Source organism: Haemorhous mexicanus, unplaced genomic scaffold (genome assembly GCF_027477595.1).
Source record: "Haemorhous mexicanus isolate bHaeMex1 unplaced genomic scaffold, bHaeMex1.pri scaffold_194_ctg1, whole genome shotgun sequence".
NCBI lineage: Eukaryota > Metazoa > Chordata > Aves > Passeriformes > Fringillidae > Haemorhous > Haemorhous mexicanus.
Genome location: NW_026776024.1, coordinates 8,016 through 33,668, shown reverse-complemented (window position 1 = coordinate 33,668; position 25,653 = coordinate 8,016). Strand labels below are relative to the sequence as shown.

Here is a 25,653-nt window from a genome sequence, read left to right as displayed (position 1 = left end):
GGTACAGACCAGTATGGACCAGTATAGACCAGTATGGACCAGTATGGAATTGGGAACTCCCAGTATGGACCAGTATCATCCCAGTATGGCCCCAGTGCCTCCCAGTATGAAAATGTGAATTACCAGTTCCCTCCCAGTCCATCCCAGTCCCTCCCAGTCCCTCCCAGTTCCCCCCCAGTCACCCCCAGTCCCTCCCAGTCCATTCCCAGTCCATCCCAGTCCATCCCAGTCCATCCCAGTCCATTCCCAGTTCCCTCCCAGTCCATTCCCAGTCCATTCCCAGTTCCCCCCAGTCCCTCCCAGTCCCCCCAGTCCCTCCCAGTCCATCCCAGTCCATCCCAGTCCATCCCAGTCCATTCCCAGTACATCCCAGTCCCTCCCAGTCCCCCCCAGTCCCTCCCAGTCCATCCCAGTCCCTCCCAGTCCATCCCAGTCCATCCCAGTTCCCTCCCAGTCCCCCCCAGTTTCCCCCAGTCCATCCCAGTCCATCCCAGTCCATCCCAGTCCCTCCCAGTCCATCCCAGTCCATTCCCAGTCCATCCCAGTTCCCTCCCAGTCCCTCCCAGTTCCCTCCCAGTCCATCCCAGTCCCTCCCAGTCCATTCCCAGTCCATCCCAGTCCATCCCAGTCCATTCCCAGTCCATTCCCAGTCCCTCCCAGTCCCTCCCAGTCCATCCCAGTCCATCCCAGTCCATCCCAGTCCATCCCAGTTCCTTCTCAGTCCATCCCAGTCCATCCCAGTCCATTCCCAGTCCCTCCCAGTCCATTCCCAGTCCCTCCCAGTCCCCTCCCAGTCCCTCCCAGTCCCTCCCAGTCCATCCCAGTCCCTCCCAGTTCCCCCCAGTCCATCCCAGTTTGTCCCAGTTTCCTCCCAGTCCATCCCAGTCCCTCCCAGTTCCCCCCAGTTCCCCCCAGTCCCTCCCAGTCCATCCCAGTCCCTCCCAGTTTCCCCCAGTCCCTCCCAGTTCCCCCCCAGTCCATCCCAGTCCATCCCAGTCCGTCCCAGTCCCCTCCCAGTCCCTCCCAGTCCCCTCCCAGTCCCTCCCAGTCCATCCCAGTCCGTCCCAGTTTGTCCCAGTTGGGCGCTCACCGCTCAGGGCGGGCCCAGGGCCTCTCCCGGGGCCGCTTTGTCCCGCGGGGCCGCCTTGGTCAGAGCCTTCTCCTGGGGACAGACGGACAGACGGACACGGGGACACCGGGGACAGACGGACAGGGGGACACCGGGACAGACAGGGGGACACGGGGACAGATAGGGGGACACGGGGACAGAAGGACAGGGACACGGGGACACGGGGATGGACACAGGGACAGGGAGGGACAGAGGGACAGAGGGACAGAGGGACAGAGGGACAGATGGACAGGGACATGGGGATGGACACAGGGACAGACAGGGGGACAGGGGGACAGAGCGACAGAGGGACAGACGGACAGGGACACCGGAACAGGGAGGGACAGAGGGACAGGGAGGGACAGGGAGGGACAGAGCGACAGAGGGACAGATGGAGACCGGGACACCGGGACAGACGGACAGACGGACACCGGGACAGACAGGGGGACACGGGGACAGACAGGAGGACACCGGCGACAGACGGACACAGGGACACGGGGATGGACACAGTGACAGACAGGGGGACACGGGGACAGACGGACACGGGGACAGACGGACAGGGGGACAGACGGACGGGGGGACACCGGGACAGACAGGGGGACACGGGGACAGACGGACAAGGGGACACGGGGATGGACACAGGGACAGACAGGGGGACACGGGGACAGACGGACAAGGGGACACGGGGATGGACACAGGGACAGACAGGGGGACACGGGGACAGACGGACAAGGGGACACGGGGATGGACACAGGGACAGACAGGGGGACAGACGGACAGGGACACGGGGACAGACGGACAGGGAGGGACAGAGGGACAGACGGACAGAGGGACACCGGGACAGACAGGGGGACACGGGGACAGACGGACAGGGGGGACACGGGGATGGACACAGGGACAGGGAGGGACAGAGGGACAGAGGGACAGAGGGACAGATGGAGACCGGGACACCGGGAGGGACAGAGGGACAGGGAGGGACAGGGAGGGACAGAGGGACACCGGGGACAGACGGACAGGGGGACACGGGGACAGACACGGGGACAAGGGGATGGACACAGGGACAGGGAGGGACAGGGAGGGACAGAGCGACAGAGGGACAGATGGAGACCGGGACACCGGGACAGACGGACAGACGGACACCGGGACACGGGGACAGACGGACACCGGGACAGACGGACAGAGGGACACCGGGACAGACAGGGGGACACGGGGACAGACAGGAGGACACCGGCGACAGACGGACAGGGGGACACGGGGATGGACACAGTGACAGACAGGGGGACACGGGGACAGACGGACAGAGGGACAGAGGGACAGGGAGGGACAGACGGACAGAGGGACACCGGGACAGACGGACAGGGACATGGGGATGGACACAGGGACAGACAGATGGACACGGGGACAGACAGGGGAACACCGGCGACAGACGGACAGGGGGACACGGGGATGGACACAGGGACAGACAGGGGGACAGAGGGACAGAGCGACAGAGGGACAGACGGACAGGGACACCGGAACAGGGAGGGACAGAGCGACAGAGGGACAGATGGAGACCGGGACACGGGGACAGACGGACAGACGGACACGGGGACAGACAGGGGGACACGGGGACAGACGGCAGAGGGACACGGGGACAGGAAGGGACAGATGGACAGACGGACAGACGGACACCGGGACACGGGGACAGACAGAGGGACAGATGGACAGAGGGGCACGGGGACGGACAGACGGACACGGGGACAGAGGGACACGGGGACAGGGAGGGACAGACGGACAGACGGACAGACACGGGGACAGAGGAACGGACAGGGACGGACGGACGGACACGGGCACAGATGGACACGGGGACAGACGGACAGAGGGACAGGGGGACACGGGGACAGACGGACAGGGGGACAGGGATGGACAAAGGGACACGGGGATGGACACGGGGACAGACGGACAGGCGGACACGGGGACAGGGAGGGGCCGAGGGACAGACGGACACAGGGATGGACACAGGGACAGAGGGACAAGGATGGGGACAGGGGACAGACAGAGGGACAGACGGACACAGGGACAGAAATGGGGACAGGGGACAGACAGAGGGACACAGGGACAGAGAGAGGGACAGACGGACGGACAGAGGGACAGAAAGACGGACAGAGGGACAGACAGACGGACACAGGGACAGGACAGACGGACAGAGGGACAGGACAGACGGACAGAGACCCAGACAGACGGACACAGGGACAGACGGACACAGGACAGGACAGACGGACACAGGGACAGGACAGACGGACAGAGGGACAGACGGACGGACACAGGGACAGACGGACACAGGGACAGGACAGACGGACAGAGGGACAGGACAGACGGACACAGGGACAGACGGACGGACAGAGGGACAGGACAGACGGACATAGGGACAGACGGACGGACAGAGGGACAGGACAGACGGACATAGGGACAGACGGACGGACACAGGGACAGACGGACGGACACGGGGACAGGACAGATGGACAGAGGGACAGACAGACGGACAGAGGGACAGGACAGACGGACAGAGGGACAGACGGACAGAGGGACAGACGGACAGACAGAGGGACAGACGGACGGACAGAGGGACAGACGGACGGACACAGGGACAGACAGACAGAGGGACAGACAGACGGACACAGGGACAGGACAGACGGACACAGGGACAGACAGACGGACACAGGGACAGGACAGACGGACACAGGGACAGACGGACACAGGGACAGGACAGACGGACACAGGGACAGACGGACACAGGGACAGACGGACGGACACAGGGACAGACGGACAGAGGGACAGGACAGACGGACACAGGGACAGGACAGACGGACACAGGGACAGACAGATGGACACAGGGACAGGACAGACGGACAGAGGGACAGACGGACAGAGGGACAGGACAGACGGACACAGGGACAGACGGACGGACACAGGGACAGACGGACAGAGGGACAGACGGACAGACACAGGGACAGACGGACGGACAGAGGGACAGACGGACGGTCACAGGGACAGACAGACAGAGGGACAGACAGACGGACACAGGGACAGGACAGACGGACACAGGGACAGACGGACACGGGGACAGGACAGACGGACACAGGGACAGACGGACAGAGGGACAGACAGATGGACACAGGGACAGGACAGACGGACACAGGGACAGACGGACAGAGGGACAGGACAGACGGACACAGGGACAGACGGACGGACACAGGGACAGACAGACGGACACAGGGACAGACGGACGGACACAGGGACAGACAGACGGACACAGGGACAGACGGACGGACACAGGGACAGACGGACAGAGGGACAGGACAGACGGACACAGGGACAGACGGACATAGGGACAGACGGACGGACACAGGGACAGACGGACAGAGGGACAGGACAGACGGACAGAGGGACAGGACAGACGGACATAGGGACAGGACAGACGGACACAGGGACAGACGGACGGACACAGGGACAGGACAGACGGACACAGGGACAGACGGACAGAGGGACAGACAGACGGACAGAGGGACAGGACAGACGGACACAGGGACAGACGGACGGACACAGGGACAGACAGACACAGGGACAGACGGACAGAGGGACAGATAGACGGACACAGGGACAGGACAGACGGACAGAGGGACAGACGGACGGACACAGGGACAGGACAGACGGACAGAGGGACAGACGGACAGAGGGACAGACAGACGGACAGAGGGACAGACGGACATAGGGACAGGACAGACGGACACAGGGACAGACAGACGGACACGGGGACAGACGGACGGACGCTGTCAGGGATCCCGAGGGCCCCTTCGGCTGCCGGGGTCCCCAATGGGACCAGAGGGGTTCTGGGGGGTCCCGGGGGGTCCCGCGGGGGTCCTAAGGGGCCTCGGGGGGGGTCTCGGGGTCTCGGGAGATCCCTGGGGGGGTTTTGGGGGGTCCCGGAGGGTTTTGGGGGGTCCCGAGGGGTCCAAGGGGGTTCTGGGGGGTCCCGGGGGGTCCTGGGAGGTCTCGGGGGGATGGACACGGGGACAGACGGACAGTGGGACCAAAGGGGTCTCGGGGGGGTCCTGGGGGGGTCCTAAGGGGTCTCGGGGGGGGGTCTCGGGGTCTCGGGGGGTCCTAGGGGGGTTTTGGGGGGTCCCGGAGGGTTTTGGGGGGTCCCGAGGGGTCCAAGGGGATTCTGGGGGGTCTCGGGGGGTTTTGAGGGGTCTCGGGGGGTCCTGGGGGGTCCCGAGGGGGTTTTGGGGGGTCCCGAGGAGGTTTTGGGGGGTTCCGGGGGGTTTTGGGGGGTTCTGGGGGTCCCGGGGGGTTTTGGGGGGTCTCGGGGGTTTTGGGGGGGTCTCACGGTGTTTGGGGAGTCCCGGGGGGGTCTCAGGGGGTTTTGAGGAGTCTCGGGGGGGGTCCCAGGGGGGTCCCGGGGGGTCCTGGGAGGGTCTGGGGGGTCCTGGGGCATCCCGGAGGGTTCTGGGGGGTCCTGGGGGGGTTTTGAGGGGTCTCGGGGGGGTCCCAGGGGGGTCCTGGGGGGTTCTGGGGGTTCTGGGGGAGGGTCCCAGGGGGGTTCAGGGGGGTCCCGGGGGGTTTTGGGGTCCCCTGGACGCCTTGGGGGGGTCCTGACCTCCACCAGGGTGTGCCAGTGCTGGATGGAATTGGGGGTCCCTATGGGGTCTGGGGGTCCCTATGGGGTCCCTATAGGATCCTGGGGGTCCTGGGGGGGTCCCGGGGGGGTCCGGGGGGGTCCTGGGGGGTCCCGGGGGGTTTTGGGGGGGTCCTGACCTCCACCAGGGTGTGCCAGTGCTCGATGGGCTTGCGGGGGTTGGCCAACATCTGCGCCCAGTGCTCGCGGCCGGGGCCGTCGGCGTCGCTGCCCACGCGGCACAGCCCGATCACCTCGTTGTGCCCGATGCTATCGAGGGGTCAGAGGGGTCAGGAGGACCCCAAAAACCCCAAAATCACCCCAAAAATACCCCCAAAAATCCCCACTTTGGAGGGACCCCAAAATCTCTCAAAACGACCCCAAAATCCCTCAAAAGTCGCCATCACTGCCCACGTGGCACAGCCCGATCACCTCGTTGTGCCCGATGCTGTCGGAGGGGTCACAGGGGTCAGGGGAACCCCAAAAACCCCAAAATCACCCCAAAAATCTCCCCCAAAATTGCTCATTCTTCAGAACACCAAAATACCCCAAAATGACCCCAAAAATCCCCAAAACGACCCCAAATCCAGCCCCGTTGGTCTCCCTGCCCACCTGGCACAGCCCGATCACCTCGCTGTGCCCGATGCTGTCGGGGGGTCACAGGGGTCAGGGGGACCCCAAAAATCCCCAAAATCACCCCCAAAATACCCCCCAAAAAATCCCCACTTTGGAGGGACCCCAAAATCTCTCAAAATGACCCCAAAAATTCCCCAAAAGTCGCCATCACTGCCCACCTGGCACGGCTCGATCACCTCGTTGTCCCCGATGCTGTCGGGGGGTCACAGGGGTCAGGGGGACCCCAAAAACCCCAAAATCACCCCAAAAATGCCCCCAAAAAATCCCCGGTTTGAAAGGACCCCAAAATCCCCCAAAATGACCCCAAAATCCCCAAAATGACCCCAAAAATTCCCCAAAAGTCGCCATCACTGCCCACGCGGCACGGCTCAATCACCTCGTTGTGCCCGATGCTGTCGGGGGGTCAGAGGGGTCAGGGGACCCCCAAAAAACCCAAAATCACCCCAAAAATACCCCCAAAAATCCCCACTTTGGAGGGACCCCAAAATCTCTCAAAACGACCCCAAAAATTCCCCAAAAGTCGCCATCACTGCCCACCTGGCACAGCCCGATCACCTCGTTGTGCCCGATGCTGTCGGGGGGTCAGGGGGACCCCAAAAACCCCAAAATCACCCCAAAAATACCCCCCAAAAATCCCCGGTTTGAAAGGACCCCAAAATCCCCCAAATCGACCCCAAAATCCCTCAAAAGTCGCCATCGCTGCCCACGCGGCACAGCCCAATCACCTCGTTGTGCCCGATACTGTCGGGGGGTCACAGGGGTCAGGGGGACCCCAAAAACCCCAAAATCACCCCAAAAATACCCCCAAAAATCCCCGGTTTGAAAGGACCCCAAAATCCCCCAAAACGACCCCAAAATCCCCCAAAATGACCCCAAAAATTCCTCAAAAGTCGCCATCACTGCCCACCTGGCACAGCCCGATCACCTCGTTGTGCCCGATGTTATCAGGGGGTCAGAGGGATCAGGGGAACCTCAAAAACCCCGAAATCACGCCAAAAATCCCCCCCAAAATCGCTCATTCTTCAGGACCCCAAAAATACCCCAAAATGACCCCAAAAATCCCCAAAACGACCCCAAATCCAGCCCCGTTGGTCTCCCTGCCCACCTGGCACAGCCCGATCACCTCGTTGTGCCCGATGCTGTCGGGGGGTCACAGGGGTCAGGGGGACCCCAAAAAACCCCAAAATCACCCCAAAAATACCCCCCAAAAATCCCCGGTTTGAAGGGACCCCAAAATCCCCCAAATTGACCCCAAAAATCCCCCAAAAGTCGCCATCACTGCCCACCTGGCACAGCTCAATCACCTCGTTGTGCCCGATGCTATCGAGGGGTCAGGGGGACCCCAAAAAACCCCAAAATCACCCCCAAAATACCCCCCAAAAATCCCCGGTTTGAAGGGACCCCAAAATCCCCCAAATCGACCCCAAAAATTCCCCAAAAGTCGCCATCACTGCCCACCTGGCACAGCCCGATCACCTCGTTGTGCCCGATGCTGTCGGGGGGTCACAGGGGTCAGGGGGACCCCAAAAACCCCAAAATCACCCCAAAAATACCCCCCAAAAATCCCCGGTTTGGAGGGACCCCAAAATCTCTCAAAACGACCCCAAAAATTCCCCAAAAGTCGCCATCACTGCCCACCTGGCACAGCCTGATCACCTCGTTGTGCCCGATGCTGTCGGGGGGTCACAGGGGTCAGGGGAACCCCAAAAACCCCAAAATCACCCCAAAAATATCCCCCAAAAATCCCCACTTTGGAGAGACCCCAAAATCCCCCAAAATGACCCCAAAAATTCCCCAAAAGTCGCCATCGCTGCCCACGTGGCACAGCTCGATCACCTCGTTGTGCCCGATGCTGTCGGGGGGTCAGAGGGGTCAGGGGGACCCCAAAAACCCCAAAATCACCCCAAAAATGCCCCCAAAAATCCCCGGTTTGAAAGGACCCCAAAATCCCCCAAAATGACCCCAAAAATCCCCAAAACGACCCCAAATCCAGCCCCGTTGGTCTCCCTGCCCACCTGGCACAGCCCAATCACCTCGTTGTGCCCGATGCTGTCGGGGGGTCAGGGGGACCCCAAAAAACCCCAAAATGACCCCAAAAATACCCCCCAAAAATCCCCGGTTTGAAGGGACCCCAAAATCCCCCAAAACGACCCCAAAAATTCCCCAAAAGTCGCCATCACTGCCCACCTGGCACAGCCCGATCACCTCGTTGTGCCCGATGCTTTCGGGGGGTCACAGGGGTCAGGGGGACCCCAAAAACCCCAAAATCACCCCAAAAATACCCCCCAAAAATCCCCACTTTGGAGGGACCCCAAAATCCCCCAAAATGACCCCAAAATCCCTCAAAAGTCGCCATCACTTCCCACCTGGCATGGCTCGATCACCTCGTTGTGCCCAATGCTGTCGGGGGGTCAGAGGGGTCAGGGGCACCCCAAAAACCCCAAAATCGCCCCAAAAATACCCCCCAAAAATCCCCACTTTGGAGGGACCCCAAAATCCCCCAAAACGACCCCAAAAATTCCCCAAAAGTCGCCATCACTGCCCACCTGGCACAGCCCGATCACCTCGTTGTGCCCGATGCTGTCGGGGGGTCACAGGGGTCAGGGGGACGCCAAAAACCCCAAAAGCACCCCAAAAATCCCCCCCAAAATCGCTCATTCTTCAGGACCCCAAAATCCCCCAAAATGACCCCAAAAATCCCCAAAACGACCCCAAATCCAGCCCCGTTGGTCTCCCTGCCCACCTGGCACAGCCCGATCACCTCGTTGTGCCCGATGCTGTCGGGGGGTCACAGGGGTCAGGGGGACCCCAAAAAACCCCAAAATCACCCCAAAAATACCCCCCAAAAATCCCCACTTTGGAGGGACCCCAAAATCTCTCAAAACGACCCCAAAAATTCCCCAAAAGTCGCCATCACTGCCCACCTGGCACGGCCCGATCACCTCGTTGTGCCCGATGCTGTCGGGGGGTCACAGGGGTCAGGGGGACCCCAAAAACCCCAAAATCACCCCAAAAATGCCCCCAAAAATCCCCGGTTTGAAAGGACCCCAAAATCCCCCAAAATGACCCCAAAAATCCCCAAAACGACCCCAAATCCAGCCCCGTTGGTCTCCCTGCCCACCTGGCACAGCCCAATCACCTCGTTGTGCCCGATGCTGTCGGGGGGTCAGGGGGACCCCAAAAAACCCCAAAATGACCCCAAAAATACCCCCCAAAAATCCCCGGTTTGAAGGGACCCCAAAATCCCCCAAAACGACCCCAAAAATTCCCCAAAAGTCGCCATCACTGCCCACCTGGCACAGCCCGATCACCTCGTTGTGCCCGATGCTTTCGGGGGGTCACAGGGGTCAGGGGGACCCCAAAAACCCCAAAATCACCCCAAAAATACCCCCCAAAAATCCCCACTTTGGAGGGACCCCAAAATCCCCCAAAATGACCCCAAAATCCCTCAAAAGTCGCCATCACTTCCCACCTGGCATGGCTCGATCACCTCGTTGTGCCCAATGCTGTCGGGGGGTCAGAGGGGTCAGGGGCACCCCAAAAACCCCAAAATCGCCCCAAAAATACCCCCCAAAAATCCCCACTTTGGAGGGACCCCAAAATCCCCCAAAACGACCCCAAAAATTCCCCAAAAGTCGCCATCACTGCCCACCTGGCACAGCCCGATCACCTCGTTGTGCCCGATGCTGTCGGGGGGTCACAGGGGTCAGGGGGACGCCAAAAACCCCAAAAGCACCCCAAAAATCCCCCCCAAAATCGCTCATTCTTCAGGACCCCAAAATCCCCCAAAATGACCCCAAAAATCCCCAAAACGACCCCAAATCCAGCCCCGTTGGTCTCCCTGCCCACCTGGCACAGCCCGATCACCTCGTTGTGCCCGATGCTGTCGGGGGGTCACAGGGGTCAGGGGGACCCCAAAAAACCCCAAAATCACCCCAAAAATACCCCCCAAAAATCCCCACTTTGGAGGGACCCCAAAATCTCTCAAAACGACCCCAAAAATTCCCCAAAAGTCGCCATCACTGCCCACCTGGCACGGCCCGATCACCTCGTTGTGCCCGATGCTGTCGGGGGGTCACAGGGGTCAGGGGGACCCCAAAAACCCCAAAATCACCCCAAAAATACCCCCCAAAATCCCCGGTTTGAAAGGACCCCAAAATCCCCCAAAACGACCCCAAAATCCCTCAAAATAACCCCAAATCTGATCCACCCACAACAGCCCCGTCACCTCCTCGAGACTGATTTTGGGGGGTCAGGGGGACCCCAAAACCCCGAGAGGGACCCCCCAAAAAACCCGAGGAGACCCCAAAATCCCCCCAAAATCACCCCAAAGAATCCCCACTTTGGAGGGACCCCCAAAATCCCCAAAAATGCCCCAAAATGACACAAAATCCGCCAAAACGACCTCAAATACCCCAAAATGACCCAAAATCCCCCCCAAATATCTTCAGGACCACCCAGGACCTCCTAAAACCCTCCCAGTACAAACCAGTCCAACCCAACGATGACGACGTTGACGTTCTCATGATGGACGTCCACCATCGAGCGTCCCATTGCTCTGGGATGGCCCCAAATGCCCCAAAATCCCCCAAAATGGCCCCAAATCCCCTCCAGAACCCCTCAAAGGCCCCAGAATTCCTTCCTAAGACTCCCCAGTTCCTCCCAGTACAAACCAGTCCAACCCAACAACGATGACGACGTTGACGTTCTCATGGGTGACGTCCACCATCGAGCGTCCCATTGCTCTGGGATGGCCCCAAACTCCCCAAAATCCCCCAAAATCGCCCCAAATCTCCTCCAAAATCCCTTCAAGACCTCCTCAGGACCCCCTAAACCCCTCCCAGTACAAACCAGTCCAACCCAACAACAATGACAACGTTGACGTTCTCATCGACAACGTCCACCAAGGAGCGTCCCATTGCTCTGGGATGGCCCCAAACGCCCCAAAATCCCCCAAAATCCCCCCAAATCCCCTCTAAATCCCCCCAAAATCCCTTCAGGACCACCCAGGACTCCCTAAACCCCTCCCAGTACAAACCAGTCCAACCCAACAACGATGATGATGACGTTGACGTTCTCATGATGGACGTCCACCAAGGAGCGTCCCATTGCTCTGGGATGGCCCCAAATGCCCCAAAACCCCCAAAATGGCCCCAAAACCTCTCCAGAACCCCTCAAAGACCGCAGAATTCCCTCCTAAGACTCCCCAGGTCCTCCCAGTACAAACCAGTCCAACCCAACGATGACGACGTTGACGTTCTCATGATGGACGTCCACCATCGAGGGTCCCATTGCTCTGGGATGGCTCCAAATGCCCCAAAATCCCCCAAATCCCCCCAAATCCCCCCAAAATCCTTTCAGAACCCCCCAGGACCCCCTAAACCCCTCCCAGTACAAACCAGACCAACCCAACGATGACGACGTTGACGTTCTCATGATGGACGTCCACCAAGGCGCATCCCATTGCTCTGGGATGGCCCCAAATGCCCCAAAACCCCCCAAAATCACCCCAAATCCCCTCCAGAACCCCTCAAAGACCCCAGAATTCCCTCCTAAGACTCCCCAGTTCCTCCCAGTACAAACCAGTCCAACCCAACAACGATGACGACGTTGACGTTTTCATGACGGACGTCCACCAAGGAGCGTCCCCTTGCTCTGGGATGGCCCCAAACTCCCCAAAACCCCCAAAAATCACCCCAAATCTCCCCAAAATCCCTTCAGGATCCCCCAGGGCCCCCTAAAACCCTCCCAGTACAAACCAGACCAACCCAACGATGACGACGTTGACGTTCTCATGATGGACGTCCACCATCGAGCGTCCCATTGCTCTGGGATGGTCCCAAACGCCCCAAAACCCCCAAAATCACCCCAAATCCCCTCTAAATCCCCCCAAAATCCCTTCAGGACCCCTCAGGACCTCCTAAACCCCTCCCAGTACAAACCAGTCCAACCCAACGATGACGACGTTGACGTTCTCATGATGGACGTCCACCAAGGAGCGTCCCATTGCTCTGGGATGAACCCAAATGCCCCAAAATCCCCCAAAACCTCCCAAACCACCCCCAAAATCCCTTCAGAACCACCCAGGACCCCCTAAACCCCTCCCAGTACAAACCAGTCCAACCCAACAACGATGACGACGTTGACGTTCTCATGATGGACGTCCACCAAGGCGCGTCCCATTGCTCTGGGATGGCCCCAAACGCCCCAAAATCCCCCAAAATCACACCAAAACCTCTCCAGAACCCCTCAAAGACCCCAGAATTCCCTCCTCAGACTCCCCAGGTCCTCCCAGTACAAACCAGTCCAACCCAACAATGACGACGTTGACTTTCTCATGGAGGATGTCAACCAAGGCGCATCCCATTACTCTGGGATGGCCCCAAATGCCCCAAAACCCCCCAAAATCACCCCAAATCCCCCCAAAATCCCTTCAGAACCCCCCAGGACCTCCTAAAACCCTCCCAGTACAAACCAGTCCAACCCAACGATGACGACGTTGACGTTCTCATGATGGACGTCCACCATCGAGCGTCCCATTGCTCTGGGATGAACCCAAATGCCCCAAAATCCCCCAAAATGGCCCCAAAACCTCTCCAGAACCCCTCAAAGACCCCAGAATTCCCTCCTAAGACTCCCTAAAACCCTCCCAGTACAAACCAGTCCAACCCAACAACGATGATGACGACGTTGACGTTCTCATGGACGACGTCCACCAAGGAGCGTCCCATTGCTCTGGGATGACCCCAAACTCCCCAAAATCCCCCAAAATGGCCCCAAATCTCCTCCAAAATCCCTCAAAGACCCCAGAATTCCCTCCTAAGACTCCCCAGTTCCTCCCAGTACAAACCAGTCCAACCCAACAACGATGACGACGTTGACGTTCTCAAGATGGAGGTCCACCATCGAGCGTCCCATTGCTCTGGGATGGCCCCAAATGCCCCAAAACCCCCCAAAATCACCCCAAATCCCCTCTAAATCTCCCCCAAAATCCCTTCAGGACCTCCTCAGGACCTCCTAAAACCCTCCCAGTACAAACCAGTCCAACCCAACGATGACGACGTTGACGTTCTCATGATGGACGTCCACCATCGAGCGTCCCATTGCTCTGGGATGAACCCAAATGCCCCAAAATCCCCCAAAATGGCCCCAAAACCTCTCCAGAACCCCTCAAAGACCCAGAATTCCCTCCTAAGACTCCCTAAAACCCTCCCAGTACAAACCAGTCCAACCCAACGATGACGACATTGATGTTCTCATGGCTGACATCCACCATCGAGCGTCCCATTGCTCTGGGATGACCCCAAACGCCCCAAAATCCCCCAAAACGGCCCCAAAACGTCCCCAAACCACCCCCAAACCTCGGCAGGCCCCTCCCGGTGCGCACCAGTCGTAGTCGACGACGGCGATGGTGAGGCTGACGTGGTGCACGCTCTCGTGGGGGACGTCGAAGACGAGCGCCTCGTTGTAGTTGGGGTTCAGCGTGTTCTTCTTGATGGACGTCTTGCGCTTCTTCAGCCGCCGGCCCTCGGCCATCAGCGAGGCCTTCACGTAGGGGTCTGCGGGGGCCACAGGGCTCGTGGGAGGCCGGAGCGGCACACGGGGCTCACACCTGGCCCGGTCAGCCCCTCCCGTGACACACCTGGGCACACCTGGGCACACCTGGACACACCTGTGACACACCTGCCCCGGTCAGCCCCTCCCGTGACACACCTGGGCACACCTGTGACACACCTGTGACACACCTGTGACACACCTGTGACACACCTGGCCCGGTCAGCCCCTCCCGTGACACACCTGGGCACACCTGGGCACACCTGGGCACACCTGTGACACACCTGCCCCACACCTGGCCTGGTCATCCCCTCCCATGACACACCTGTGACACACCTGGCCCGGTCATCCCCACCCATGACATACCTGTGACACACCTGGGCACACCTGCCCCACACCTGGCCCGGTCATCCCCACCCATGACACACCTGGGCACACCTGGGCACACCTGTGACACACCTGCCCCACACCTGGCCCGGTCATCCCCACCCATGACATACCTGTGACACACCTGGGTACACCTGGGCACACCTGTGACACACCTGGCCCGGTCATCCCCTCCTATGACACACCTGTGACACACCTGAGCATGTCTGTCCCACACCTGCCCCAGCCATCCCCTCCCATGACACACCTGGGCACACCTGGGTACACCTGTGACACACCTGCCCCACACCTGGCCCAGCTATCCCCACCCATGACACACCTGGGCACACCTGGGCACACCTGAGCACACCTGAGCATGCTTGTGACACACCTGCCCCACACCTGGCCCGGCCATCCCCTCCCATGACACACCTGGGCACACCTGGGCACACCTGCGACACACCTGCCCCACACCTGGCCTGTCACACCTGTGACACACCTGGGTACACTTGTGACACACCTGCCCCACACCTGGCCCGGTCATCCCCTCCCATGACACACCTGTGACACACCTGGGCATGTCTGAGCACACCTGTGACACACCTGAGCACACCTGAGCATGCCTGTGACACACCTGTGCACACCTGAGCATGCTTGTGACACACCTGCCCCACACCTGCCCCGGTCATCCCCACCCATGACACACCTGTGACACACCTGGGTACACCTGGGTACACCTGTGACACATCTCTGACACATCAGTCCCCACACCTGTGACACACCTGAGCACACCTGTGACACACCTCTGACACATCAGTCCCTACACCTGTCCATGACACACCTGTGCAACACCTGAGGCTCACCTGAGTAGCCGCTGAGGTCCATGGCCCTGTGACACACCTGTGACACACCTGTGACACACCTGAGGCTCACCTGAGTAGCCGCTGAGGTCCATGGCCCTGTGACACACCTGTGACACACCTGTGACACACCTGTGACACACCTGAGGCGCACCTGTGACACACCTGTGACACACCTGTGACACACCTGAGCACACCTGAGGCTCACCTGAGTAGCCGGTGAGGTCCATGGCCCTGTGACACACCTGAGCACACCTGTGACACACCTGTGACACACCTGTGACACACCTGAGGCTCACCTGAGTAGCCGGTGAGGTCCATGGCCCTGTGACACACCTGTGACACACCTGTGACACACCTGTGGCACACCTGAGGCTCACCTGAGTAGCCGCTGAGGTCCATGGCCCTGTGACACACCTGTGACACACCTGTGACACACCTGAGCACACCTGAGGCTCACCTGAGTAGCCGGTGAGGTCCATGGCCCTGTGACACACCTGTGACACACCTGTGACACACCTGTGACACACCTGAGGCTCACCTGAGTAGCCGCTGAGGTCCATGGCCCTGTGACACACCTGTGACACACTCTGTGACACACCTGTGACACACCTGTGACACACCTGAGGCTCACCTGAGTAGCCGGTGAGGTCCATGGCCCTGTGACACACCTGTGACACACCTGTGACACACCTGAGCACACCTGTGGCACACCTGTGACACACCTGAGCACACCTGTGACACACCTGTGACACACCTGTGACACACCTGAGGCTCACCTGAGTAGCCGGTGAGGTCCATGGCCCTGTGACACACCTGTGACACACCTGTGACACACCTGTGACACACCTGAGGCTCACCTGAGTAGCCGGTGAGGTCCATGGCCCTGTGACACACCTGTGACACACCTGTGACACACCTGAGGCTCACCTGAGTAGCCGGTGAGGTCCATGGCCCTGTGACACACCTGTGACACACCTGTGACACACCTGTGACACACCTGTGACACACCCATCCATGACACACCTGTGACACACCTGTGACACACCTGTGACACACCTGAGCACACCTGTGACACACCTGAGGCTCACCTGAGTAGCCGGTGAGGTCCATGGCCCTGTGACACACCTGTGACACACCTGTGACACACCTGTGACACACCTGAGGCTCACCTGAGTAGCCGGTGAGGTCCATGGCCCTGTGACACACCTGTGACACACCTGAGGCTCACCTGAGTAGCCGGTGAGGTCCATGGCCCTGTGACACACCTGTGACACACCTGTGACACACCTGAGGCTCACCTGAGTAGCCGGTGAGGTCCATGGCGCGCAGGTTGGAGGCGCGGATGACGGTGACCGTGAGGCGCCCGGCCGTGGGCAGGTAACAGAGCGAGAAATTCACCTCGCCCAGGTCGGCCTTCTCCTGCGGGACAGGTGGGACAGGTGAGGGACAGGGACAGGTGGGACAGGTGGGACAGGTGAGGGGACAGGTGAGGGACAGGGACAGGTGAGACAGGTGGGACAGGTGGGACAGGTGAGGGGACAGGTGAGGGACAGGTGAGGGACAGGGACAGGTAACACAGGGAGAAATTCACCTCGCCCAGGTCGGCCTTCTCCTGTGGGACAGGTGAGACAGGTGAGACAGCTGAGGGACAGGTGAGGGACAGGTGAGGGACAGGGACAGGTGAGACAGGTGGGACAGGTGAGGGACAGGTGAGGGACAGGGACAGGTGAGACAGGTGAGACAGCTGAGGGGACAGGTGGGACAGGTGGGACAGGTGAGGGACAGGTGAGGGACAAGTGAGGACAGGTGAGGGACAGGTGAGGGACAGGGACAGGTGAGGGACAGGTGAGGGACAGGTGAGGGACAGGGACAGGGACAGGTGAGGGACAGGGACAGGTAACAGAGGGAGAAATTCACCTCGCCCAGGTCGGCCTTCTCCTGCGAGACAGGTGGGACAGGTGAGGGACAGGTGAGGGACAGGTGAGGGGACAGGTGAGGGGACAGGTGATGGGACAGATGATGGGACAGGTGGGACAGGTGAGGGACAGGTGAGGGACAGGTGAGGGACAGGTGAGGGGACAGGTGATGGGACAGATGATGGGACAGGTGGGACAGGTGAGGGGACAGGTGAGGGACAAGTGAGGACAGGTGAGCCCGGGTGAGGGACAGGAACAGGTGCCACAGGTGCCTCCAGGCTGTCCCTGCAGGTGGCCTTGAACAACCATTTCCAGAAGGTTCTCCAGCACCATTTACCCCATGAATTTTGGGATTTTTGGGGTTTTTTTAGGAGTTTTGGGGTCTCTTAGGCCCTCCCCACATTCCATCATCCACTCACCCCCGTCCCCTCCTGGATGTCCCTCCAGATGGCCACCTCGGGCCGCGCCTCGGCCGCCTCCAGCAGGTTGTCCAGCACCACCTGCCCGATGAGGTCGTGCCGCGAGAAGCGGTCGAAGTCGTAGACGCTGAAGTGCAGCCGCCGCGCCGGCAGCTCGGCGAAGGGCACCCCGAAGCTGAAGGTCTCGTCCCACTCGGGGTTCAGCGTCCGCCGCAGCACCTTGGTCTGGAACTTCTTCTTGCGGTCGGGCAGCAGGTAGATCTTCACGTAGGGGTCCGAGAAGCCGTTGGAGTCCTTGGCCGGCAGGTCGCGGGCGCGCAGGACGCGCACCAGCAGCTGCTGCGAGCCGTACGAGTAGCGCAGGGACACCTGCAGCCGGCCGCACGGAGGGGACGCCGCGCCGCCAGGGCCACCCCCGGCCGGGCCACCGCGGGCGCCGCCCGGCTCGGGGTCACCGGCGGGGCCGTAGAGCTCGGGCTGGATCTGGCCCAGGTGGGCAGGGGGCTCCTCGGGGAGCGGGGGCAGCGACGAGCTGGGGGGAGAGCGGGGGGTCAGGGGGGTTTGGGGTCGGGGATTTGGGGGGTTTGGGGTCATGGATTTGGGGTTGGAGATGGTTTTGGGGTGGGGGATTTGGGGGATTTGGGGGTTTGGGGTCATGGATTTGGGGTTAAAGATGGTTTTGGGATGGAGGTTTTGGGGTTAGAGATGGGTTTGGGGTGAGGGATTTGGGGTTGGAGAAGGTTTTGGGATGGGGGATTTGGGATAAGGATGGTTTTGGGGTTGGGGATTTGGGGAGGATTTGGGGGGTTTGGGGTCATGGATTTGGGGTTAGAGAAGGTTTTGGGGTCAGGGATTTGGGGTTGGAGATGGTTTTGGGGTGGGGGATTTGGGGAGGATTTGGGGGGCATTTGGGGTCACTGTTGGTTTTGGGGTTGGGGATTTGGGGTCATGGATTTGGGGTTGGAGAAGGTTCTGGGGTGAGGAATTTGGGGTTAAGGATGGTTTTGGAGTTGGGGATTTGGGTTGATTTGGGGGATTTGGGGTCGCTGTTGGTTTTGGGGTGAGGGATTTGGGGTCAGTGGTGGTTTTGAGTTGGAGATTTTTGGGTTCGAGATGGTTTTGGGGTGATGGGTTTGGGGTTAGAGATGGGTTTGGGGTGAGGGATTTGGGGTTAAGGATTGTTTTGGAGTCAGGGATTCGGGGTTGGAGATGGGTTTGGGGTGGGGGATTTTGGGTATTTGGGGGATTTAGGGTGGAGGATTTGGGGTCAGTGTTGGTTTTGGGGTGAGGGATTTTGGGTTGGAGAAGATTTTGGGATGGGGGATTTGGGGTCAGTGTTGGTTTTGGGGTGAGGATTTGGGGTTTGAGGTGGCTTTGGGGTGAGGATTTGGGGTCAGTGTTGGTTTTGGGGTGGGGGATTTGGGGGATTTGGGGGGTTTGGGGTGGGGGATTTGGGGTCAGTGATGGTTTTGGGGTGAGGATTTGGGGTCAGTGTTGGTTTTGGGGTGAGGATTTGGGGTCAGTGTTGGTTTTGGGGTGAGGATTTGGGGTTTGAGGTGGTTTTGGGGTGGGGGATTTGGGGTCAGTGATGGTTTTGGGGTGAGGATTTGGGGTCAGTGTTGGTTTTGGGGTCAGGATTTAGGGCTACTGGTGGTTTTGGGGTGGGGATTTGGGCGATTTTGGGGTCAGAGACTCCCTCTTACCCAGCCCCTCCATCCTCTCCCTGTCCCACCTTCCCCTCTCCCCCCCCAAATGTCCCCAAATGTCCCCAACCCCCCCAAATGTCCCCAAATAACCCCAAAGTCCCGAAATGTCCCAAATGTCCCCAATTGTCTCCAAAACCCCAAATGTCCCCAAATGTCCCAAATGTCCCCAAATCCCCCCAAATGTCCCCAATGTCCCAAATGTCTCCAATCCCCCCAAATCCCCCTAAATGTCCCCAAATGTCCCCAAACGTCCCCCTAACCCCAAATGTCCCTAATGTCCCCAATGTCCCCAATGTCACCAATGTCCCCAAAAATCCCAAATGTCCCAAAATGTCCCCAATGTCCCCAAACCCCCAAATGTCCCCGATGTCCCCAAAAGTCCCCACCCCCAAATGTCCCCAATGTCCCCAATCCCCCCAATGTCCCCAATGTCCCCAAAAGTCCCAACTGTCCCCAAAGTCCCCACCCCCAAATGTCCCCAAATGTCCCCAACCCCCCCAATGTCCCCACCCCTCAAATGTCCCCACCCCCCCAATGTCCCCCACCCCCCCCCCTTACCTGCCGCCCATCCCCCCCACGAGCTGCTGCGAGGGGACGCTGGGCAGCCCCCCCGCCCCTCCCCCACCCCCCCCGCCGTCCCCCCCAAATTCGGGGGGACCCTGGGGGGGTCCCGAGCCGGGCAGGGGGGGGAGGGGCGGAGGGGGCGGGGCCAAGGCCCGCGACCCCCCCCCAAATTCGGGGCAGGGCCCCATGTCCAGGTAGCAGCGCTCGGGGGGGGGCTCGGGGTCCCCCCGGTCGGGGAGGGGGTCCCCGAAGGGCGGCGCCCCTCCCCCACCCCCGGCCTGGGGGGGGTCTTTGCGCGGGGGGGGCCCCCCCGGGACCCCCCTTGTGGCGCCAGGGGACCCAGCAGAGCTTCCAGGAGACGAAGAGCGAGACCCCCAGCAGGACCAGGCCGCAGAAGGTGACGATGACCGAGAGCAGCGACACCGACACCTCTGAAACGGGGGAAAATCACCCAAAATTGACCAAAATCGCAAAAATTCTACCCAAAATTAACTCAGAATTCCAAATAAATCCAGCCAGGATGGACCCAAATCCACCCAAATCCACCCAAATCCCCCAGCAGGACCAGGTGACAATGACCGAGAGCAGCAACACCGACACCTCTGAAACGGGGGGAAATCACCCAAAATTCACCAAAATCGCCCAAATTCTACCCAAAAATCAATAAAATAACCAAAAAGATCCAGCCAGAATCCACCCAGATCCCCCAGCAGGACCAGGCCGCAGAAGGTGACGATGACCGAGAGCAGCGACACCGACACCTCTGAAACGGGGGGAAAAACACCCAAAATTCACCAAAATCGCCAAAATTCTACCCAAAAATCAATAAAATAACCAAAAAGATCCAGCCAGAATTCACAGAAATCCACCCAAATCCACCCAAATCCACCCAAATCCCCCAGCAGGACCAGGGCACAGAAGGTGACGATGACCGAGAGCAGCGACACCGACACCTCTGAAACGGGGGGAAATCACCCAAAATTAACCAAAATCGCCCAAATTCTACCCAAAATTAACCAAAATCACCTGAATTCAACCCAAAATTCAGAAAAATCTACCAAAAAAATCTACAAAAATTACACAAGAATCCACCCCAAATCCATCAAAATCCACCCAAAATTAACCCAAAAATTAACCCAAAATCAACCAAAATCACCCAAAATCCACCCAAAATTGACTAAAATCACCCAAATTCAACCCAAAATTCAGAAAAAAATCTACAAAAAAATCTACAAAAAATACGGAAGAATCTACCCAAAATCCATCAAAATCCACCCAAAATTAACTGAAAATTAACCCAAAATCACCCAAAATCACCCAAAATTAACCAAAATCAACCCAAAATTCAGAAAAATCTACAAAAAAAAATCTACAAAAAATTACAGGAGAATCCACCCCAAATCCATCAAAATCAACCCAAATCAACCCAAAATTAACCCAAAATCACCCCAAATCCACCCAAAATTCAGAAAAATCTACAAAAATAATCGACAAAAAATTACAGAAGAATCCACCCCAAATCCATCAAAATCTCCCCAAATCAACCCAAAATTCAGAAAAAAAAATCTACAAAAATATCTACCAAAAATTACAGAAGAATCTACCCAAAATCCATCCAAATTCACCCAAAAGCAACCCAAAATTAACTCAAAATTAACCCAAATCAACCCAAAATTCGGAAAAATCTACAAAAAAAATCTACAAAAATTACACAAGAATCCACCCCAAATCCATCCAAATTCACCCAAAATCAACCAAAATCAACCCAAAATCACCCAAAATCAACCCAAAATTAACCCAAAATTAACCAAAATCGACCCAAAATTCAGAAAAATCTACAAAAATAATCGACAAAAAATTACAGAAGAATCCACCCAAAATCCACCAAAATCCACCCAAAATGAACCAAAATTAACCCAAAATTAACCAAAATCACCCAAAATCCACCCTAAATTAACCCAAAATCACCCAAATTCAACCCAAAATTCAGAAAAAAATCTACAAAAAAATCTACAAAAAATACGGAAGAATCTACCCAAAATCCATCAAAATCCACCCAAAATTAACCCAAATTCACCCAAAATCAACCCAAAATCACCCAAAATTAACCAAAATCAACCCAAAATTCAGAAAAATCTACAAAAATAATCTACAAAAAATTACAGAAGAATCCACCCCAAATCCATCCAAATCCACCCAAAATCAACTGAAAATTTACCCAAAATTAACCCAAATCAACCCAAAATTAACCAAAATCCATCCCAAATTACCCCAAAATTCACAAAAAAATCTACAAAATATCTACAAAAAATTACAGAAGAATCCATCAAAATCCACCCAAATCCACCCAAAATTAACCCAAAATTAACCCAAAATTAACCAAAATCCACCCAAAATTAACCCAAAATTAACCAAAATCAACCCAAAATTCAGAAAAATCTACAAAAATAATCTACAAAAAATTACAGGAGAATCCACACCAAATCCATCCAAATCCACCCAAAATCAACCCAAAATTAACCAAAATCCACCCAAAATTAACCCAAAATCACCCAAAATTAACCAAAATCAACCCAAAATTCAGAAAAATCTACCAAAAAAATCTAAAAAAAGATTACACAAGAATCCACCCCAAATCCATCCAAATCCACCCAAAATCAACTGAAAATTAACCCAAAATTAACCAAAATCCACCCAAAACCCACCCTAAATTAACCAAAATCACCCAAATTCAACCCAAAAGTCAGAAAAAAATCTACAAAAAAATCTACAAAAATTACAGAAGAATCTACCCAAAATCCATCAAAATCCACCCCAAATTAACTGAAAATTAACCCAAATTCACCCAAAATCAACCCAAAATCACCCAAAATTAACCAAAATCAACCCAAAATTCAGAAAAATCTACAAAAAAAAATCTACAAAAAATTACAGGAGAATCCACCCCAAATCCATCAAAATCACCCCAAATCCAACCAAAATTCAGAAAAATCTACAAAAATAATCGACAAAAAATTACAGAAGAATCCACCCCAAATCCATCAAAATCAACCCAAAATTAACCAAAAATCGCCCAAATTCTACCCAAAATTAACTCAGAATTCCAAATAAATCCAGCCAGGATGGACCCAAATCCACCCAAATCCACCCAGATCCCCCAGCAGGACCAGGGCACAGGAGGTGACGATGACCGAGAGCAGCGACACCGACACCTCTGAAAAGGGGGGAAAATCACCCAAAATTGACCAAAATCGCCCAAATTCTGCCCAAAAATTCAGAAAAATCTACCAAAAAAATCTAAAAAAAATTACAGAAGAATCCACCCAATATCCATCCAAATCCACCCCAAAATCAACTGAAAATTAACCCAAAATTAACCAAAATCACCCAAAATCCACCCTAAATTAACCAAAATCACCCAAATTCAACCCAAAATTCAGAAAAAAATCTACAAAAAAATCTACAAAAATTACAGAAGAATCTACCCAAAATCCATCAAAATCCACCCAAAATTAACTGAAAATTAACCCAAAATTAACCCAAATCAACCCAAAATTAACCAAAATCCACCCAAAAGCAACCCAAAATTAACCCAAAATCACCCCAAATTAACCCAAAATTCAGAAAAAAAATCTACAAAAATATCTACAAAATATTACAGAAGAATCCACCCCAAATCCATCAAAATCCACCCAAAATGAACCAAAATTAACCAAAATCACCCCAAATCAACCCAAAATTGACCAAAATCCCCCAAATTCAACCCAAAATTCAGAAAAATCTACAAAAAAATCTACAAAAATTACACAAGAATTCACCCAAAATCCATCCAAATTCACCAAAAATTAACCCAAAAATTAATCCAAAATCACCCAAAATCAACCCAAAATCACCCAAAATTAACCAAAATCAACCCAAAATTCAGAAAAATCTACCAAAAAAATCTAAAAAAAATTACACAAGAATCCACCCAAAATCCATCAAAATCCACCCAAAATTAACTGAAAATTAACCCAAAAATCACCCAAAATCAATCCAAAATTAACCCAAAATTAACCAAAATCAACCCAAAATTCAGAAAAATCTACAAAAAAAAATCTACAAAAAATTACAGGAGAATCCACCCCAAATCCATCAAAATCAACCCAAAATCAACCCAAAATTAACCCAAAATTAACCAAAATCGCCCAAATTCAACCCAAAATTAACTCAAAATTCCAAATAAATCCAGCCAGGATGGACCCAAATCCACCCAAATCCACCCAGATCCCCCAGCAGGACCAGGGCACAGGAGGTGACGATGACCGAGAGCAGCGACACCGACACCTCTGAAACGGGGGAAAATCACCCAAAATTCACCAAAATCGCAAAAATTCTGCCCAAAATTAACCAAAATCACCTGAATTCAACCCAAAATTCAGAAAAATCTACAAAAAAAACCTAAAAAAGTCCACAAGAATCCACCCCAAATCCATCAAAATCCACCCAAAATTAACTGAAATTTCACCGAAACCACTCAAAATCACCCAAAATCCATGAAAAATCCCCATTTTTTTAATACAAAATCCCCCAAAATTCACCAAAATCACCCAAAATTCACCAAAATCCACCAAAAATCCCCATTTTTTGCACAAAATCTGCCCAAAATTCACCAAAATCCACCAAAATTCTCCATTTTTAACACAAAATTCACCAAAATTCACCAAAATCCACCCAAAATCTCCAGTTTTATACACAAAATTCACCTAAATTGGCCAAAATTCACCCCAAATCACCCAAAATTCACCAAAATTCTCCATTTTTAACACAAAATCCACCCAAAATTCAGGTGTGCCCAGGTGTGCCCATACCCATCCCCAGCTGTGCCCAGGTGTGTGCCCAGGTGTGCCCAGGTGTGCCCAGGTGTGCCATACCTGTGTCGGCCGGCCGGGGTGCCCGCGGTGCCGCAGCAGGTGTGCCCATACCCATCCCCAGGTGTGCCCAGGTGTGCCCAGCTGTGCCCAGGTGTGTGCCCAGGTGTGCCCAGGTGTGTGCCCAGGTGTGCCCAGCTGTGCCCAGGTGTGTGCCCAGGTGTGCCCAGGTGTGCCATACCTGTATCAGCGGGCCGGGGGTGCCCGCGGTGCCGCAGCAGGTGTGTGCAGGTGTGCCCATACCCATCCCCAGCTGTGCCCAGGTGTGCCCAGCTGTGCCCAGGTGTGCCCAGGTGTGTGCAGGTGTGTGCCCAGGTGTTCCCAGGTGTGCCATACCTGTGTCGGCGGGCCGGGGGTGCCCGCGGTGCCGCAGCAGGTGTGCCCATACCCATCCCCAGGTGTGCCCAGGTGTCCCCAGGTGTGTGCCCAGGCGTGCCCAGGTGTGCCCAGGTGTGCCATACCTGTATCAGCCGGCCGGGGGTGCCCGCGGTGCCGCAGCAGGTCGGTGAACTCGAGGCACCTGGCGTGGGGCGGGCGGGCGCGGGGGGCGAAGCAGAGCTCGTGCACCAGGCGCAGCGCGCTGCGGCAAACGTCCTCCTCGTAGTCCCCGGACATGGCCCTGAAAAATGGGGCAAAAACGCCCAAAATCGGGAAAAAATGGGTGAAAAATGAGAATTTTGGGATTGCTAGATGTGGGGAAAAAATGGGGAAATTTGGGGAAAATACGGATGAAAATTTGGGAAAAAATACGGGAAAAACGTCCTCCTCGTAGTCCCCGGACATGGCCCTGAAAAATGGGGTAAAATCAGGGGAAATCGGGAAAAAATGGGTGGAAAAATGAGATTTTTGTGTTGCCCAGATATCCTGAAAAAATGGGGAAATTTGGGGAAAATGTGGGGAAAATATGGAGAAAAATACAGGGATAAAATGGGATAAATGTTCTCCTTGTAGTGC

General features: G+C 56.0%; 1 protein-coding gene across 1 annotated transcript; it reads right to left on the bottom strand.

The window, feature by feature from the left end:
- Positions 1-1,055: 1,055 nt before the first annotated feature.
- SYT3 (synaptotagmin 3) lies at positions 1,056-25,314 on the bottom strand. Its single transcript, XM_059837649.1, has 7 exons — positions 25,161-25,314; positions 19,884-20,220; positions 17,520-18,051; positions 16,483-16,603; positions 13,789-13,960; positions 5,906-6,035; positions 1,056-1,162 (listed from the first exon to the last, which is right to left on the bottom strand). Exons 1-7 carry the CDS (start codon positions 25,312-25,314, stop codon positions 1,094-1,096), a joined length of 1,515 nt encoding a protein of 504 aa, XP_059693632.1. The 3' UTR covers positions 1,056-1,093.
- Between the last annotated feature and the right edge of the window lie 339 nt (positions 25,315-25,653).

Bases quoted from the DNA above. Each gene is read 5' to 3' on its own strand.
- SYT3 (XM_059837649.1), bottom strand. From the start codon at position 25,314: ATGTCCGGGGACTACGAGGAGGACGTTTGCCGCAGCGCGCTGCGCCTG. The intron at 20,221-25,160 runs GTATGGCACACC...CCCCCGTTTCAG, and splicing joins CCCCCGGCCGGCTGATACAG to AGGTGTCGGTGTCGCTGCTC. The intron at 1,163-5,905 runs GTCAGGACCCCC...GTCTGTCCCCAG, and splicing joins ACTGGCACACCCTGGTGGAG to GAGAAGGCTCTGACCAAGGC.